The 19,921-nt window shown below is 45.2% G+C and overlaps 1 protein-coding gene across 1 annotated transcript in view; it reads right to left on the reverse strand.

The window, feature by feature from the left end:
• Positions 1-19,921, reverse strand: part of snd1 (staphylococcal nuclease and tudor domain containing 1) — a 312,352-nt gene that overhangs the window by 255,527 nt on the left and 36,904 nt on the right. The window contains exons 11-12 of the mRNA XM_038996705.1: positions 12,396-12,497; positions 518-624 (exon numbers count right to left, since the gene is read on the reverse strand). Of these exons, the coding sequence (XP_038852633.1) occupies positions 518-624; positions 12,396-12,497 (209 nt within the window). The remainder of the gene's footprint in view (positions 1-517; positions 625-12,395; positions 12,498-19,921) is intronic.

The raw sequence follows: 19,921 nt of genomic DNA on the forward strand, positions 1-19,921 counted from the left end.
ACGTGAAGGGGTGTGAATGAACTGTGTGGCTTGTCCACGTTGGTTGCTCTTTAATGCAGTAGGCCTGTACTGTGTACATTTAACCTGTTCTCTTGGGCTTTTGTAGAGCTTTTATTTCTCGTTGAACTATCTTGTCCTTGTCCATTACATCAGTGGCCTACAGACAGATATGCACTTCAACTGATTCTAAGGAATATAGATATATATGGCCTAGATCAGTCCCCTTCAATCATAGCATATTGTGCACGTTTGTTCCAGTCCAGTACTAACACTCAATTCAACTTTCCAACGGTTGAAATACAGTAAGTTTGAGCTGACTCTGCCGTGTCACTACTGGACTAGAACAAAGCTCTGCACTTACTATAGGTGTTTCCGGAGCCAGGATTGACAAACGCACGTCTGGACTACTCATCCTGTCTACAAGCAAGGTGACAGACGGGGTGACACAGACATATTAGGGGTCCGCAGAGGTCGGCAGTGCAGGGGGAAAAGTCGGTGTGGAGATAGGTGTACTCACATGCCGCCGATGGTGACGGTGGCACAGGTGCGTTCTGCAAAGGCGGGGATGGTGCTGGTCTCTGAGGAGCTGGTGGCAGCTCTGATGTAGTCCACCGTGACGTTCACCTGAAACGCCATGTCACAGGAAATTATGTCAATGCCATGTCACAGGAAATGATGTCAGACAACAATGATTTAAAATGATTTAAAAAGAGCCACCGTGTCTTAAGTGGATTAGGGACCTCGAGTACTCTCTATTACCGTCATGTAATATAGGACTGAAGACAACGTATGACTGCACACGTGGGGAAATTGAGTCAATTTGTGTCAACGTCATTTATTTTGCCGTTATGTCGGCCTATCATTCATGACTAACATTAGTGATGGGGGAATCGATAAAGTTACAAAACGCTAGTATTTTTCCTTCATAGCTTGTTCTCCATCTTTTTAAGTAGGAAGCCAATTTGTTTTCAGCACTTTTATTTTACATGACTGGTCAAAACTTGTTTTCTCATGACTCTATCTTGTTCGTCTGCAGCAGACATATGGTGAGCAATATGTTTGGAACATCAAGTCGTAATAAAATCAAGGTATCGACTAGTCAAAGTTTTTCAAATAATTAGAAATACTGGTCATGAAAATGCAATAGCAAGAAGAGAGTGTGTGTGTGTGTGTGTGTGTGTACGTGCACGTGGGCTAGTTTACAAGGTCACCCCCAGTCAGTGTGAATCATGTCAGGCTGGACTGTAGATCTCCCCACAGGAGCACTGGGGCTGTTTATAACTCCACGCTCACACGCACGCGCCCACACAACCAAGAGGTGGCAGATTGCTATCAAACACGGACAGGCCCAGCAGCACACAGCGGGTGGAGGAAAAACAGTGTTTAGATAGGGAACAACCATTTTCCCCATTCCTCCCTTCCTGGCCGACAGAGCAAACAGAAGCAGGGAAGCAGGGATGAATAGGATAGGTGGGGACAGGCAATGATATTCCCTAAGCCCAGGATGGGAGCAACAGGGAATCTACAATCTGGGAATCTCCAGGCCTGCATTTTTCCACCGTCATACAGTTGAGCAAACAAAGAACTATTCCGTTAGAGAGAGAACAAGAACGTTAGAGAGAGGTGCGAGGGTCCCAACCGTCCCAGATGTTGGGGTCACAAAGAGACGGGAGAGGAGACGAGGAGGGCGTTGTCATTAATCTGAGGGCCTCGCTGGACAAGGACACGGTGATGGAGGGTAGACAGGATTATAGGAAATGGATGTCCCAGCATGCTCTCTGCTAAGTTGGCGTCTGGCGAGGGTGGGTGGTAAGATGGGGATGTGAGAAAGTGGAAGAAGCTAGAACGGCCTAGCTACGAGAGGGTTTGGGGCTACAGTGTAACCGTAAAAGGGGCCTAAAAGATGTCGTACAATTGAGGACTATGTGGAGCGATGTAGCGTTTTCTAAAACAATAGGGCACAATCGTAGGGTTTATCATTGGTAGCCAAGCGGTTAGAGAGTTTGGCCAGTAACCAAAAGGTTGCTGGTTCGAATCTGTCGATATGGCACTTATCCCTAATTTGCTCCAGGGCCCCGTACTACTACGGCTGACCTGTAATACAACACATTTCACTGCCTCTATCCAGTGTATGTGATAAAATATATTTAATTCGACAAAATGGCTGAAGCATTTACTAACTAGTGTCATGACGTTGGCCTGTGGGTAAGGTTTATGACCCCCCCATAAATACCTTTCTCCCTTTCCTCTCTTGACTCTACTGAAGGACTCATGAAAAGCCTTTGTTAAACAGAGTCGGGGAACATCAAAAGGTGGGGGGGAAAGGAACCATATTTCGGTAATCCAACCAGTTGAAAATATGAGTTGCTACTTAATGAATATGTCAGTTCGGTTGTCATCTGAGACATTATGACTGATGACAGGACGACAAACTGTATCTGGCAAAGTCTACACATTCTAGTTTGTTGTGAAATTTAAATGTTTAAATATGAAACTATTTGTGAAAAGATGAAATGTAATTTTAGCTTCCAAATGAGAGAATTGGGTTTTCATAAGGTTAGAGCTCTGCTCAAACAGTGGCATGCCCCTGTGAAGAGACATTGGTTATAAACTATGAAACACACTCTTCTCTCCCTCCACTATATAAGCCCTTGACAAAAATGTAACATCCTGTTCCGAGTACGCGAGGCCTGCAGCATCTGCGTTAAAAGGGCGAATATCTTGCTGTTCCGGGTACATTAGAGCGACAGTCCTATGTTAAAAGGGTTCAGATAATAAGCTGTTCCGAGGACGTGAGGATGACGGTTCCACGTTAAAAGGACTAACATGTCAACTACAGAACTAAGCCAACCTCAGCGTGAGCTTTGGTTGCGAATGGTATGAACTTTGAACTCTTATTCACTACAGAAGTGATACCTCCTAGCCGTTGAGTAAGCAGCGGCCGCTGTAAACGTGGGCTAGGAAAGGACGTAGAAAGGATCTCTTCTAACAACCAACACGACACTTCCAAGTATTCTGTTTACCACCAGAGACACTCTTAAAGGGACAAGGAAGATCTCTTTTGGGCAACACGGCCAGCATCTACGACCAACCTACCGAAGCGCAGCTCAGAATAAATATTTATTGCATTTTCCTTTTCCAAATGGGCGGTTATTTAGAATGCATAAGATTCTGTATTTACGATAGCATAGCTTCTCCCTTTGTTCTTCAGTCCTTCCGCGCTTTCATTCAAGCCCAACCCCCTCTCTTTGTGTAACCAGCCGTCATACAGGTTCCGTCCCCCAGGGACGTTTTCTGTTAGGACATCATTAGTAATCAATGTATGATCCATTCTGTGTATATGTAATTATGTGTGATTAGTTAGGTATTTAGTAAATAAACAATTAAACCAAAGCTTGTATTGCTGATTCAACTTGTTAGCCAGGGTTCGTGAAGAAAGAACTTACCAAGAATTTACATGAAGAATTTACATTTACCAAGAATTTACAATGTTCAGATGAGACTGAAATAAGGTGACGATTAATATTGACTGCTATTGATGTAAAATATTACTAGGTCTTTAAGAGTTTATTCGGAAGATACCAGCTCTATAAACACTCTTTCGTGGTGCCCTGACTTTCTAGTTAATTACATTTACATGATTAGCTTAATCAGGTAATATGAATTACAGAGAAATTATTTTATAGAATGGCATGTCATATCACTTAAACTGGCATAGCCAAAGACACGACACTAGCCTAAATGTTATTGTGTGTGACTGTTACGATAAGTCTTCAGAGGCCATTGCATCTATTTCCATGTTAAAGTAGACCTAACAGAATGAGTAGAAAGTTCCCCTATTACAAACCAAAACACAAAGAAAAGCTCAATGTCCATTTAATATAGAAAACTGCCTGGACTACCCAACATATTACTGTCAATAACATTGGTATAAGATGCTCTTAGTAATATTACCGCTAGCACACACACACACTTCATGACAGAAAATAAGCATAACAGCCCAATCTGATCGGCATAATGGAAATTTCATTTAGCGCAGACTTCCTGCCGAGGCTCCTCATTTTCCCACAGCTGTAAGCTTTTTTGTGCCTCAACAAATAAAGGCATTTATTCCCCCCATAAAAGATGGTTTTGGTTCATTTGTGCTTTGTGTCGCGTCTCCTCCAGAATCTACACATCTTCTGTAATGGCTCTGCATCGTTGGGCAGGGATAATGACTTTAGATGAGGGGAGGAAGAGCGTCAGAGAGGGAGGAGAAGCAGGAGAAGAGAAAGAGGAGAGGTGGTGTAGGAGGGGGGGAGAAGGAGAAGAGATGAAAGAGAGGAGGGGAGCAGAGATGGAGAGAAAGAGAGGAGGGGAGCAGAGATGGAAAGAAAGAGAGGAGGGGAGCAGAGAAAGAGGTAGAGAAAGATTAGAGGACAAAAGCAAAGGAGGAAGGAGACGGAAAAAGGAATAGAACAGATTCTCAGCAGAGCACGACAGAGAGGGAGAGAGTCTGACCCCATTAAGTAAAGTGATGATAGATTAAAAGGTTTGACAAAGCGATGGTAGATTAGAGGATCCAGCAGATTCTCCACAGACCAGTGTGCAGATCTCAAGATAGAGAAGTCATTTAGAAGAGACCCCTAGAGGAGAGGACTGGAGAGGGATATCTGATGAGGAGGAGGAGGGGAAGAAATGTGTTTGTTCCGACTGGGATCAGGGGCTCGGAGATTCGCTTAACTGTGCTTGTGCGTACGCGCATCTGTGTAGATATCCAAGTGAAGGTAGATAGAGTGTAGGTGTACAATAAGTAAAAAGCATGCTTGGTCAGACACAAGGCTGTTTTGCTGCAGAGCTCCCCACACCAACCACAGTGTGAGTGGTTGAGTTTAATAGTCTGGAGCTAGGTGCAGCGGGGAAAGTCTAATACATATTTTATGGATTAAAAACTGAGCCTCGGCTCTGCTCAAACACACAGCTGTAATTCCACCGTCTTCAAGCCCCGGGTGGAGAGAGGGAGAGAGACATGACTTCATAGCAGTGTTGATGTGCTCAGATGCCGCGGTGTTGTTAACAACACAGTAAAAGCAGCTGGCTATCATTTAGGGAAGTGGGGTGAACTGCAAACTCCACACAAAGTCCCATCTGGGATCTGGACCTGGGGACCTAGTGACTCCTGTGAAATGAGCAGGCATGTATAAAGAGAAACACACACACAAACACATGTGCATACCGCTATACACACACCCCGACTGCTCCCACTATAGTCAAACTGGCAACACAAACGCCACGGTGTCTCACTTTACATTCCCACACACGTTGTAAAAAAAACTATAAAAAAACTGCCATTCACTGTACTACACTGGCGCAGCAGAACAGGAGCCACTTTGAGCGGGCCGGGATTATCCGAATGTGCTCTCCCCTGATAAGTGGATTAATGCAACGTTTTCATTGGACTTTTTCTGCTGAGGCTGAGACCCGGAGCATAGAAAAGAGAAACAGCACTACTTATAAAGTTAACCAAATCTAGCTTTGGATTATGTCACCGAGCGAAACAGCTATTTCAATACGGGGAGAGTCGAGAGAGAGAGTGGGAGAGACGGAGAGAGAAAGAGACAGAAATAGAGAGAGCTGAAAGCACTTCTCTGCAGATTTACCTTCATTACCCGACACGAATAAACTTCAGGCTTTCTGGCGTTGCTGTCAGTGTGTTGAGGGATAGAAGGAAGAGAAGCGACCTGAAATGGACTCCGGTCCAGTCTAACCACCTGAGGCTTGTGTACAGCACTTCAGGGCACATATTCACAGCGGCTGATAGTAGGAGCGCTGATACAGGATAAGTCTTTTAAAATTCAGAACCTATCAAATGATATGGATTATATATATGATATGGAGCTGATCCTATATCAGCACTAATCTTGTGAATAGCAACCTGAGGTCTATGGCCTGAGATTGTACACTGACTGACTGTATCCATCCCCTCTCTTTCCTTTCATCGCCGTGTGTGTGGGTGTTAAGAGGTCAAATAACACTTGGACACATTTGATTCAAAACAAATGTTCTCCTCACGCATCAAGAGAACGTTGGAATTGAGATGCAGTCTGGTTAAAATCTCTGTTGAACTTTATATTCTTAAATGTAGAAAAACAATGTTGTTTATTTAACTGAAACTTGGTAATTAAAATGTATTGAAAGAGGTTTTATTGTAGCCCAGAATCATTAAGAGGGTAGTTTGGTATTTTCCTCCACCACTTGTGCAAGTCAAAAATAACCAACTACCTCAGTCACACATTAACAGCTCTTAACTGATGCTCTGACATCCATTTGATACGGACCCAGTCTCTGATTACAGAAACCCTTTGAATATGAATATTGGACACGCTTCATAACAGATGAAAAGTATCTCAGCCATCTTGATAGAGACGGAGACAAAGGGACATCATCATTATTTTATACATCTCTTAAAGTGGAGCACTTTGAGGCTTCCTCTGGCTGTCTGCCAACTTACTAAACAGACACTTCGAATGATTGATTGAGCTTATTGTATTTCAGTGTTGTACGTATTTTATGCTTAGGTCGATGACAATAGTGTTCTGTGGGGAGAAGTTGGTTCAATTCCCAACAACCACCATTGGTGGACTGTATGATACAACCTTTGACCTGTCATGTAAAACCCTCTTTAGGACCACTCGGGACTGAAGAGGGGCACATTCTGATGAGGGATGCCCAGCAGGTGAACCCAATTTGGGGATGGCAGCACTCCTTGCACGCCGTCCCACCGGATTTCGAGGGAGCGAAATTAACTTGTTAAACTAATGTAGTCTGCCGTGCTGTGTGAGGCGAGAGCAGAGCGCAGGCAGCTCGGAGCTGGGGCTTTCGGGCGTTCCGTGCCCTCCCGAGCACCAGACGTGTCTGAAAATACCGCAGAGTACCACCGTGTCAAGTCCCAATTACCCCGCTGATGAAGTAAAGCGATGGTGCCGGTTGTGCCGAGCAGAGCTAAGAACGCGAAAAGAACCCAGTGCAGGTTCTCAAATGAAACCAGGCTCAAAGGCTTTAGTACTACATTTAAACGTTAGTCATTTAGAAGACCATCTTATCCAGAGCCACCTACAGGAGCAATTGGGGTTAAGTGCCTTGCTCAAGGGCACCTAGTCGGCTCGGGGATTCGAACCAGCAATCTTTGGGTTATTTGCCCTAACGCTCTTAACCGCTAGGCCACCTGCCACCTACAGTACTGTCAAATCTCTTCTGTCCTTCTTTGTGTTTGCTGAGGAGGTAAAATGATGGTGTCTGTGGTGGCCAGCGAAGCAGGAGAGATAAAAGCAGCCACTGGACATGATCAGAGAATTCCCTCTAATTGTTGCTGTAGTAAAAACACTGGTCCTTCTGTATAGCAGGACACGAAAGCGTTGGTAAGACTGTCAAATCTGCTCGTTGGATGGTTTAGCTTCCACACTTACTTAGTGAACTGGGTTCACTGACATTTCCCTTTTCTGCAGTCAAAATGGGATCAAAAACAGAAGCAAATTAGGCCTATATGCAGTCAAAGATCAGCATTTTAGCCCTTTTCCTTCCATGTACGTATTGGTACATTCACCCTCGTCTCATACCACTGTACCCGTACATCAATACAACACTTGATGCAGCTAATCATCTCAGATTCCTCCTTGTCATGCTTTCTAACTCTGGTTGCCATGGCGGCCGAGGGCAGTGAACCTACCTTCAAGGTAAAAATAGTTTGGGTATCAACATTTATCTAGAATCACCTGAAAAAAATATGTCTATTCTAGCAAAAACACAGGCTATTAAAGAACGGGAGGAAACTAGTGCTCAGCCAGGGTTTCAAATACTTAATAATTGTTGCCCCTTTGACCTGGGGAGCCTCAGTATACAAATAGAAAACGCTCTGTTGCAAAATATTTTAGTTCGGACTTGATGATATTGTACTGTTTTCCTTTTGTAACCTTAAATTGGGAATACAAATCAAATCAACAGAACGGGGGAATGTTTTCTTCTCATGCTGTATGGATTGGGCTACAGCGAACAGTGTGAATACAAACCAAATCAACAGAACGAGGGAATGTTTTCTTCTCATGCTGTATGGATTGGGCTACAGCGAACAGTGTGAATACAAACCAAATCAACAGAACGAGGGAATGTTTTCTTCTCATGCTGTATGGATTGGGCTACAGCGAACAGTGTGAATACAAACCAAATCAAAAGAACGGAGGAATGTTTTCTTCTTCTCATGCTGTATGGATTGGGCTACAGCGAACAGTGTGAATACAAACCAAATCAACAGAACGGGGGAATGTTTTAGTCTCATGCTGTATGGATTGGGCTACAGCGAACAGTGAACTGAAGCTCTACACCTAAACCGTCATCACTTCAAAGGAATAGGAACAAACGGGGGAGGGCCTAGCCTTCTAACGGAATATACTGCAATGGATGAACACAGTGCCGTACTCTCGGGCTTTTATAATGACTGAATGGGAGAGGTGGAGGAATCCAATCAAGGATGAGGGGCAAAGAAGAATGACGATAAATAAGACGATGCTGGATTGAAATACCATTTGAAAATCATTTCACATGCATTAGCTGGGCTTGATTGGTTCCATTGCAACAGGCATGCTCAATAGAATAGTCGCAAAAGTTCCAACCCTCCGCCAAACTGGCACTCCATGCAAGGCTAAAGCAATCGCTGAAAGTATTTGAAAGCTTTCAAAATAGTGTTTCAATCCAGGTCTGGTTGGAGTCTCATGCACCTTCCCAGATGATATAATCACCTTCCCAGATGATATGATATAATCCATTTGAGATATAGACCTAGATGACGTGCGATGATTTTAGAGTCAGATGCATTCATAACTGTAGATACGTCTACTAATTCTGATGCCTCTGTGCATCTACACATTTCAATCAAGGCCTAATCTAAACCACAAGGTCGGGGTGATTAATAGTGTGGTTAATGCAGAAACAAATCATACCGCCATGGCTGGATCTTCTGGGCTGACTACATCTCTACCTTCAATGAATTATAAAACGAGGAGCTGGAGCAGAAAACCTGAAAAATACCCTGAACACGCACTCACACTCATTTAAACAGACCATGAACAGCTGTGCACACAACCACAAAATCGCTTGTACACAAACTCTCTCCCTCACACACAGACCATCACCAATCAAGCTCTGACTCCAGGCACAGGAATGTTTGAGTTGTTTTGTAACAGACCCAGGAGTACAACTTCTCTCCGTAAACCACAGCACCACTAGAGTGCTTCTCCTGGACTGTCAATGTGCTGGACGTTTATAGTGGATGAAACAGAAGCGCTGGAGGACCTGAATGCCGGTAAAAAAGGTACTTCTCATTTCCCACTCCGGTGTTAATGTGATGTCACTGTTAAGTAGCTCTCTGTAGCCGGGGAGGTACATCCATCTGTAGTAAGCGCAACACAGGGTCCACTGGCCAATTCCCTGAAAAACATCAGGTTCAGCTTGCTTATATAGAGCAGGTAGTAACCCGTTTGCTGAAATTGTTGCGAGAACGCGAAGTTCGCAAAGTTGAGAGCACTTTCACGAGGTGCGGAAACACAAAATCCGTCTCAACCACCGAGAATGGGCGCATATCCACGGCTATAAACATACTTCAGAATGCTGTTCATTGTCTACAGCTCAGTGTTCAACACCATAGTGCCCATAAAGCGCATCACTAAGCTAAGGACCCTGGGACTAAACAACTCCCTCTGCAACAGGATCCTGGACTTCCTGGCTGTCAGCCCCCAGGTGATAAGGGTAGGCAACAACACGCTGATCCTCAACACTCGGTCCCCTCAGGGGTGCGTGCTTAGTCCCCTCCTGTACTCCCTTGTTCACCCACGACTGCGTGGCCAAGCACGACTGCAGCACCATCATTAAGTTTGCTGACGACACAACAGTGGTAGGCCTGATCACCAACAACGAGACAGCCTATAGAGAGGAGGCCAGAGACCTGGCCTCTCCCTCAATGTGAGCAAGACAAAGGAGCTGATCGTGGACTATAGGAAAAGGAGGGCCGAACATTAATTATCATGGTCCAAACACACCAAGACAGTTGTGAAGAGGGCACAACAACACCTTTTCCCCCTCAGGAGACTGAAAAGATTCGGCATGGGTCCCCAGATCCTTAACAAGTTATACAGCTGCACCAGAGGGCATCCTGACCAGTTGCAACACCGCCTGGTATGGCAACTGTTCGGCATCTGACCGGAAGGCGCTACAGAGGGTGTAATGTGTACGGCTCAGTACATTACTGGGGCTAAGCTTCCTACCATCCAGGACCTATCTACTAGGCGGTGTCAGAGGAAGGCCCAAAAAATTGTCAAAGACTCCAGTCACCCAAGTTCTCTCTGGTACCGCTTGCCGTGTGGTAGCAGAGTGCCAAGTCTAGGATAAAAAGGCTCCTTAACAACTTCTACCCCCAAGCCATAAGACTGCTAATCAAATGGCCACCCAGACTATTTACATTGACTGACATCACCCCCCCCCCCCCCCCCCTTTGCTTTTACAATGCTGCTACTGGCTGTTTATTATCTATGCATAGTCACTTTACAAATGACCTTGACTAACCTGTACCCCTGCATATTGACTCGGTACCGGTTCCCCCTGTATATAATCTCGCTATTGTTATGCCATTTTCTTGTGTTACTTTTAGATTTTTTTTTATTTTCACTTTATTTTATTAACTATATTTCTTGAACTGCATCGTTGGTTAAAGCCTCGTAAGTAAGTGTTTCACTGTAAGGTCTACATCCGTTGTATTCGGCGCATGTGACAAATAAAATGTTATTTGATTTGACCTATTGTTCTTGTAATTTATTTTGCCTGGTCAGAATCAGCTGTGAAGGGCTGCTTCAATTCAGAGGGGAGACGAAGTTGTTGTTTTTTGTCTCCAGAGGAAGGAATATTGAGGTGATGTCGGCGTAAATGTGTCAACATGTTTCATGTTTGAGGTGTTGGCAGCTGCATAGACTATTCTCGTTGAGCAGTAGAGACCATCTCTCTGTCCATCACCGTTGTACTCTTGTGGGAAGCCAAAATGTTCCCAAACTGGAGATTAACCAATGGAGAATCCTCCTCGTTTATCGACCCCAACCCTCGCCATCGTACAGAACTAGTTCCCGGCTGCGCCTCACAAAAAGGACAGCTTGAAATGCGCCAATTAAGATTAGAATTTTGATTACAATGTGTGCATAGGCTCTAGTTGTCTGACGGAATAGCCTGAAAACAAAATCCTGCTCAGATTTACTCAAGAGGCATACAGCGTAGTGCAGGCACAGCCTATAGGCACAGTGTTTAAAAGAAACATGTTTTCTTAAATGTATTTTGGGTTGACAGTGCGGACCGAACCAAGATCCCCGTACCGAACGGTTTGGTACGAATACATGTACCGTTACACCCATACCACACACAGAACTAATCATACAGCAAGAATGACCTCTCACTCAGTTAAACCATGTTGGGGGTGGGGGTGGGGGGGCGTCATTTAACTGTGTTTTTGCACTTTGACAGACTAAGAACTTCTGACTTGATTCAGTCTTCGGCAAAATCACAAATAGCACGCCGCAATCATTACTGTCGCTTCACTCTACACTAGCTTCGAGGGAGAATATAGAATATCGCCTCATTAAAAAATCATTAACGTTGATGATTAAAACGAATATAAGGGGCGTGACGAGTTTCCAAACTCTTATTGAATACTGAACTCTCATGGCCCCTTGCTCGATGTTGTGAAAAGCCCAGAGGATTGTGTGTGCCTGCGTGTTCTGCAGTCACTCTTAAGCGTAGTACTTCGGGCCCTGCTGTGAAGACCATGTAAACTACATTGGCCCAGCATGTATGGGCCCAACAAACCACTACTGACACAAACACACAAAAATACCCGTTTAAATCTGCAGAGCCACAGGGCTGGAGCCACACATGATTTCCGCCCAGATCGGGAGAGACTAGATTTAATCTCCTGATTCAAATCAAATGGTCAGTCAGTGTATGAGGTAGGAGTGGAGGGACAACTCCCATGTTACTTGACATGAATCAAACAAGTTAAAATAGCAGGTGAGTTATTACAGGAGTGTGTGTGTTTTTCAAGACAACAGTGCAAGAAAGAAAACGGATGATCTAGACCAGTGATTGCCACTCGGGGTACTTGGTCTATCCACAAGGGTACTGGAGAAGACTCATGAGAAGACAAACGCACACGACGGGGTACTTCAGGGGTACTCTGGGCAGAGAGAAATTCAGTTGGTGGTACAGCAACGGAAAAAGGATGGGAACCACTGATCTAGACTACACTAGATCTTCAGGGAGAGACTCTGGAGCAGATCTAGTCAACTACAGCTCTACGTGAGTGGGACTTGTGGGCGTGGTTCTCTTACCTTCTTGCCAATGATCTTCTTCCTCATGAACTCGCGGGCCTCGAACATGTAGGGGATGTCGTAGATGGGACGGAAACGCTTGTCTTTGTCTTTGTTCTTCTCCTGCAGAGAGAAAGGAGAAGGAGAGAGAGAGACAGCGAGATACAGGATGAGAACGAGAGAAGGGGAAAGCAGAGGGGGACAGAAAGAGAGAAAAAGTTATTCAAACGTATACGTATACGTACGTCATCCTTCTTGTTTCTCTGCAGTGGCCCCGGCTCCCCCTTTCCTTCTTCCCCACCAGTCTGAATCCCCACTGCACTGAAAGCTGCTGGGCTCAGTTGTTTACCGTTCCCACTCAGGAGTCCTGTCACTGGGGAGATGGGATGAGGACTGGTGCCATTGTTCCATCTCGATCATAAACACCCCGGCATGAATGACAGCATCACACACACACAAACACGTGCAAATACACACAAGGCAGGAACAGAACATAAATAGAATCCATTTGCATTTTCAAAAGAGTTATTATTTTTTTGTCCTCCTTCGGTATCAGGGACAGACACAGGAACAGGAACACAACAACAATTACAGTGAATGACAAACACACCCACACAAAGAAATGACACACCATAAATGCAACAAAAAAAATAAGGCTATGGATTACAATAGCTCTGTGTTTACCGCCCATTCCATGAAGACCATTATTATCTCTCCACACACACGGCGCTCGCCCTTTCCTCTCCTCCTTTGGGATGTTCTAGTCGTTCTCCTTATGTCGGTGCTGACACGTGCGCAGTGCAGCTGAGCATATGGAAGGTTCTGGAGAAGAGGCAACAGGGGGCAGTGTGTGTCTCACAGGAGCATGGGCTTTGGGTGGAGAAGCCCACCCCTCAGTTTATAGAAAGAGAAACCAGCGTTACAAAACTGCGCCCACACCCACGCTCCATTTCCATTGGAACAGATTCCCTCTGAACGTGCCTACCTACGCTAGCCTAGCACCCTTAGCAATTAGAGAACATGGTTCAAAAAGACTTGACCTGACCGTGTGAGCCAGGCACCTGACTTCACAGGAGGGACTCCAGCCACGGCTGAAATCACAATCTTAACCTCCTAATGTGGTTTCCGTTAACCTTGGCCAAAGTGTAATGATGTTAGGGTCGATTAGGCCCCCCCTCGCCACCCCTCTCTCCAGCTCAGTGATGCGCAGTGCTTTTGAGAGGTAAGCTAATCAATCTCACACCTGGCCAATGGAACTCCCCTCCTGCTGATTCCCAGAACCGCCGACCTCCATTTTGTTTCCGCTGGGGCTTATCACAAAGGCCTTTCATTGAAGCTCAGTTACCTTGGGATGAGGGGGTCTTTGGTATACTGCCTAGGGACTGAATCCACCATGATGTGTCTAAGGAGGTTTACCACATGACCTTTACCTCGGCGCACAGTTACATGGGTGTTAATAGGCTTTCACTGAGCGGACTCTCTGAAACTCCTCCATTTTGTGTCTGCCAAGGCCCATTATCAGCCGATGGTACCATGCCCAGATACAACTACACTTGGGTCAAGACTACTTCACCTCGCAGAAAGACACTCAAACGTTTGTTAATGAGGTGTTTCGCTCAAGAAAGGATCCAAGTCAGGAGGGAAAAGAACCTAAATGTCAGCTGTATTGTGCCAATTAGAGAGAGAGAGACAGACAACGAGACACACACAGAGAGAGAGAGAGACAGAGAGACACAGAGAGAGACAGAGAGAGAGAGAGAGAGAGAGAGAGAGAGGACACAGACCTATCGTCTCCCCTGTTCTACATGAGTGTGAAACCCCTCAGGAGGAAGGAGAGGAGGAGAGAAAGAAGACTGACAGATAGTGAGGCAGACAGAGATTTGAGGAGGAAGATGAGGCAAAGAAAGAGGGGAAGAGAGGACAGCCTCGATCCATCTAAATCTCAAACTATAAATATCTGTGTAGAGATTCTATCCCCTAGAGCGGACACATCGAGCCCATGTGACCCAAGGACGCATCTAATGTCACCTTGTGAGTACACAGCGTCCCAGTAACCATGGCAATGGAACAACAACAAAAAAAGGGGCTGGGAGCGAGAGATGGAGAGAAAAGGCCCCAAATCATGTCTTTTTTTTTTTTTTTGAGAGGGCCATAAAACGATTCCACAAGGCCCGGGAATCGATAGGCGGCATTGATCCGCAGGAACCACACAATATTTTACCATGCGATGGGTCTAATGCATTTTGTATGACTCCAGCTACTGAGCCATCACATAAACTGGCCATATAAACTAATATACTGTTCTACTGTCAACAATTGGCGATGTCTAACGTCAGACTCATCCTACTTCCACCTTTTACAGCGCATGATAGAAAATGCTGAAAAACATTGCTCTGCCCATTTCACAGTCCTGTAGGCCCATTGATGTTCATGGTAGGTAGCGTGTCTGTACAATACACACTCAAGCTAACTTTTAAGGCCTCAAAGGATGGCATCGATCTGTGATAAATGACGCAGGGCAGAGAGAAACAGGGGATGTGTTCTAATACCCATTTAAGCCGTCATTCCCTTCATTAACAGTGACAATATTGAAAGACGACAAGGACAGGAAGCCATTTCAGAGGATTGAGACAGTTAGATAACTGTACGGATACTGTAAATACAATAAATTCCCTGGTTTCCCGAAATCCTGGTTAGAGGATTTCTGGAATCTGGAGTTCCTTCTTATTCCCTCCTACCATTGAAAACAAGGGAATTTCTTGAAAAGTTCCTGTAATTTTGCAGTCCAAAACAAGTTATATCCATAATTCACTGATTGAACACAAAAGAGGAAATCATATAGAATGGGCTAGCTAGTCAATGTGAAAGTGTCTCGGAGTCAGGTCCCCAGTCCTTTCCCCCACCATTATATCCAATGCTACAACTGAAAGTTGTAGAGAAAGTCCTATTTGATGGCGATGCACTTAGTCCCAACGTGACACTAATATCAACAGAATTCCCTCTGGGACTTATACTCTATTTGGGGAAAATTCCTTTCACTATAAATGACCCCTGGTTGAGACTAAATGTATGACTAGCACAAAAACATGACGCTGGCTTGTAAAGAGCTGCGTAGCTGTAGGGGAATGAAAAAAACAAGTGGAGGGGTCACGACCTACTGACCCCGAGGATGGGGGTCATGTGGTGTGCAATGTGCTGGTATGGGGGAGGAGTGTGGGATGTGTGTGTGTGTGTGTGTGTGTGTGTGTACAGTGCCTTGTTAAAGTATTCCAACCCCATGGATTTCTTCACATTTTATTGTTACAAAGTGGGATTCAAATTGATTTGTCATTTTTTGCCAACAATTACACAAAATACTCTGTCAAAAAGGAATGTGTTTTTTTTAAGATTCAAAAAAAGAATAATAAATTGGTCATCGCATAAGTATTCAGCTTCATGAGTCAATACATGTTAGAAACACCTTTGCCATTGCGTACAGCTGTAAGTCTTCTTGTGGAAGTCTGTAAGATAGTTTTTGCACACCTGGACTGTGCAATATTTGCCCATTATTATTTTCAAAAATATTCAAGGTCTGTCAAGATACTGGGGATCATGGCTAGACAGCAATTTTCAAGTCCTGCCATAGATTTAAGCAGATTTAGGTGATTCCAGGTTCCAGGTGAAGCTGTTTGAGAGAATGCCAAGAGTGTGCAAAGCTGTCATCAAGGCAAAGGGTGGCTATTTGAAGAATTTCAAATATATTTAAATTTGCTTAACACTTTTTTGGTTACTACATGATTCCATGTGTAATTTCATAGTTTTGATGTCTTCACTATTATTCTACAATGTAGAAAATAGTAAAAATAAAGAAAAACCCTTGAATGAGTAGGTGTTCTAAAACTTTTGAACGGTAGTCGGGGTGGGGGGGGGCAGAAGAAGGGTTCAAAAATCAACCCATTATTTCACACAGTCCCAGTTTTGGGGCGGCAGGTAGCCTAGTGGTTAGAGCGTTGGGCCAGTAACCGTAAGGTTGCTGGATCGAATCCCCGACTTGGCAAGGTAAAAATCTGTCTTTCTGCCCCTGAACATGGCTGTTAACCCACTGTTCCTAGGCCATCATTGTAAATAAGAATTTGTTCTTAACTGACTTGCTTAGTTTAATAAAGGTTCAATGGAAAGCCACATCGTACTCCTCTACTCATTTAGCCTTGCCTAAAACAAAGGGGCTGAATATTTATGCAACAACTATATATATATATATATATATATATATATATATATATATATATATATATATATATATTAGTTAAACTTTATATAAATGTTATTTAAAAAATGAATAAACAGAGTATTTTACAAAAACAAAAGAATTAAATACATTTCAATCCCACTTTGTAACACAAACTGAAGAAATCCGAGGGTCCTGAAAACTTTTGCAAGGTGCTGTGCGTGGAGTGCAATTTTGTGTGTGCAGACGCCGCCGAGTGTGTATGGCGTGTGCACGGTGGCTAGCCTGGAGAGAGAGAGAACATTGAAGATGGAACTGTACATTGGGGGCCTTTGAGAGAAACGACCTGCATTTAAGACTGACTGCATGTGTAAAGACCTCCCTAAATAAATGAGCATGAAACTGTTGTAGAGAGAGAGGGACGGAGGGAGGGAAAGAGGAGTACACAGTGCCTGAAGCTTTAATACAAGACATACATGGCGCTACCTCAAAAACAAACAAAAACACACCCCAGCCATGTCAACAAACACTGTGCTTACACACACACACCCCAACTCCTGGGTTCTCCTGGAACTCATTAATGATAGAATGTTTATATTTGAAGATAGCAGAGGCCAGTATGTTTGGCACATGACATGGACTATAGAAAGTGGATTAGCTGAAGAGACTGGTACCCCGGCTGCAGTCATCCATCTTGCACACACTTTCACTACAACATCCCCATCCTCTACGATCTTCAACACAGACATTTTATTTACTTTTTCTTCCTCTTTAAACATCCGAGTGCTCCTTTTTCTGTTTCTGGAAGAGTCATCATGTGACGTATCCTAAGGTAAGATGTTTTTATTTATTAAAGTCACAGCAGCTTTCCCCGTTTCTCTTGTGTCTGCGTATGTTTTCCGTACTGCCACATCACACAGTGCTACGCAGGTTGACCCATTGACGTAGCTAGCTAACACACTCCCAGCTAACTCCACTGTCAGTCTCACTGAGAACAAACATCATCATCATCATCATCATCTCCTCTGCCTACTCTATCGTAGGCGATGACATAAGAGCTGCTGGGTTGTGCGTGGGCCAAAAACTTTCAGCCAATCGCAGGCAAGGAGCGCGGGGTCCAACCGGCGTAGGGGAAATGTCAAACAGCCAATGGGGTGTGAGATGAGTCACGGGGGACGTGCAGCGGGACGACCCCAGATGACAGGGTCAGTGCGCCACGCTGGAGGCCACAGGCACAACAAAATGAAGAGAACGCATGGAGAGACATGAGGGAGGAAGGGGGGTATGAAGGCATGAGGGAGTGAGATAGATGGCGAGAGAGCAAGAGGGGTGAGGGCATGAGCAGAGCAAACCAAAGAGGGGAAGAGTTACAGAATATAACATCTTCCACTAAATACAAACACACACAGACTGCAAAATAACACCAGGCACTTTGATGGCAAAATAGATACTGTACGCAGAAGCATGACACACACAGTTTAGCTGTAGAGATGAAAGGAAGCTATTCTGTCCGCATAAGTATGAGACATACACACTAGCTACAGCAATGAGTCAGAACTATACATTCCACCTAAGGATGAGACACTTCCTGTGTATGTTCCCATTACATAAAGACGACGGTTTGTCGTCATCTCTTATGCTATACGTTAACCCCCCCATTACACACACAGGGAGGGAGTGGGTATAACAGTGACTCATTGAGCTGTTCTGACATCTCCCCCCTCTACTATTGCGTTTTCTCCAGGCTTGTCCTGCTGCCTGCTACTGCTGCAGAGGCTGGCTGGAGAGAGAGGGAGGGGGGAAAAGAGCTGACTCCAACCCGGCCTGCTCAAAATAACTCGCATCTGAAAATACACCACTGCCACACCAGAGGAGAGGAGGAGAGAGGGAAGGAGACAGATGGGAGGGATGAGAAAGTAAGAGGGGAAGAGTACATGGTTGAGTGAAAAAGAGAACGGAGAGGCGCCCAGAGGGGAGAGAGAGAGAGAGGGAGCAAAGCCTAAAAAGGGTTGGTACCCTTAACATGAAGTCACATTTCACTGTGGCTAGTCACCATTGGTCCCACAGCCTGTCAATCAAAGTGCATGTCATGTCCCATGGTTGGAGGAAGTCCCAGCAACCAGAAAGGGAAAAAGAGGGGGGGGGGGGGGTGGAGCGTGCAGAAGAGGAGAAGAGGAGAGGGCTTGGCAGCAGTTGTCACAGTTCATCTGTGCACTGGTCATCGCATCTGGCCCTGGAACCTCCCCATACGGCCACACACACACAGGACTGGCCCTGGAACCTCCCCATACGGCCACACACGACTGGCCCTGGAACCTCCCCATACGGCCACACACACACACAGGACTGGCCCTGGAACCTCCCCATACGGCCACACACGACTGGCCCTGGAACCTCCCCATACGGCCACACACACACACAGGACTGGCCCTGGAACCTCCCCATACGGGAACACACACACAGGACTGGGCCGTGCGTGTAAGACTACTTATGAGAAGCCAATTCCAGTCTGTCTACTGACACAGGCAGCTTAGGAGAACATGTGTGGGCTTCCTAACAAAATCAGGCAACTGATCAGGAGTCAGATTAGCATTTAGCAGACATCTGGCAGTAGGGAAAGCAGGGCTAGCAGAGATGTCACCCTACATATAGTGCACGTACGTGGTGACATTTCTGTCAGAAACACGTCAGACAACTGGACCAGCAACACTGCATGGTGACCTCCTTCCACTTCCAACTCTCAAACACTTTCTCTCAAGGACAAATGCTGTAGTGTGTCAGTGTGCATGTGTCCTTCCTACTCTGGGTGTCGCTTTGGGCCTTTACATAACACTAGGGTTAGCTAATAGAACACAGAGACAGAGCCACAGAGACAGAGCCACAGAGACAGAGCCACATCCAGCAGTGAAAGCACATCTTTGTCTCCATATGCTGGTCTTAACCCCTCTCCCAGCCTTCCCCAAACATACGACCGTGCAATGGAGCACAAAGTACATGCTGTCAAAGCATCTGGTACAGACAGAGAGGGAGAAAGAGAGAGGGGGGGTACAGAGAGAGAACTACAGAAAAGGAGGGAGAGAGAGGGATACAGAGCGAGAGATACAGAGAGAGCTACAGAAAAAGAGGGCAGGGAGATTGAAGAGATGGTGGAGGGGGAGGAGTGGGAGGATGGATGAAGAGAGATGCAGACATGCCTGTCACAACAAAGGAAGCAGAGGCATACTGTACAGACACACTGGCCAATGAGGGAAGCAATGACTCTGCAAAGGATAAAGAGTGGAAAACACAGACACACAAAGAGCTACCTGAGCCCAATACTACGAATCAGGTTTGAGGAGTT

This window comes from Salvelinus namaycush, chromosome 6, assembly GCF_016432855.1.
Source record: "Salvelinus namaycush isolate Seneca chromosome 6, SaNama_1.0, whole genome shotgun sequence".
NCBI lineage: Eukaryota > Metazoa > Chordata > Actinopteri > Salmoniformes > Salmonidae > Salvelinus > Salvelinus namaycush.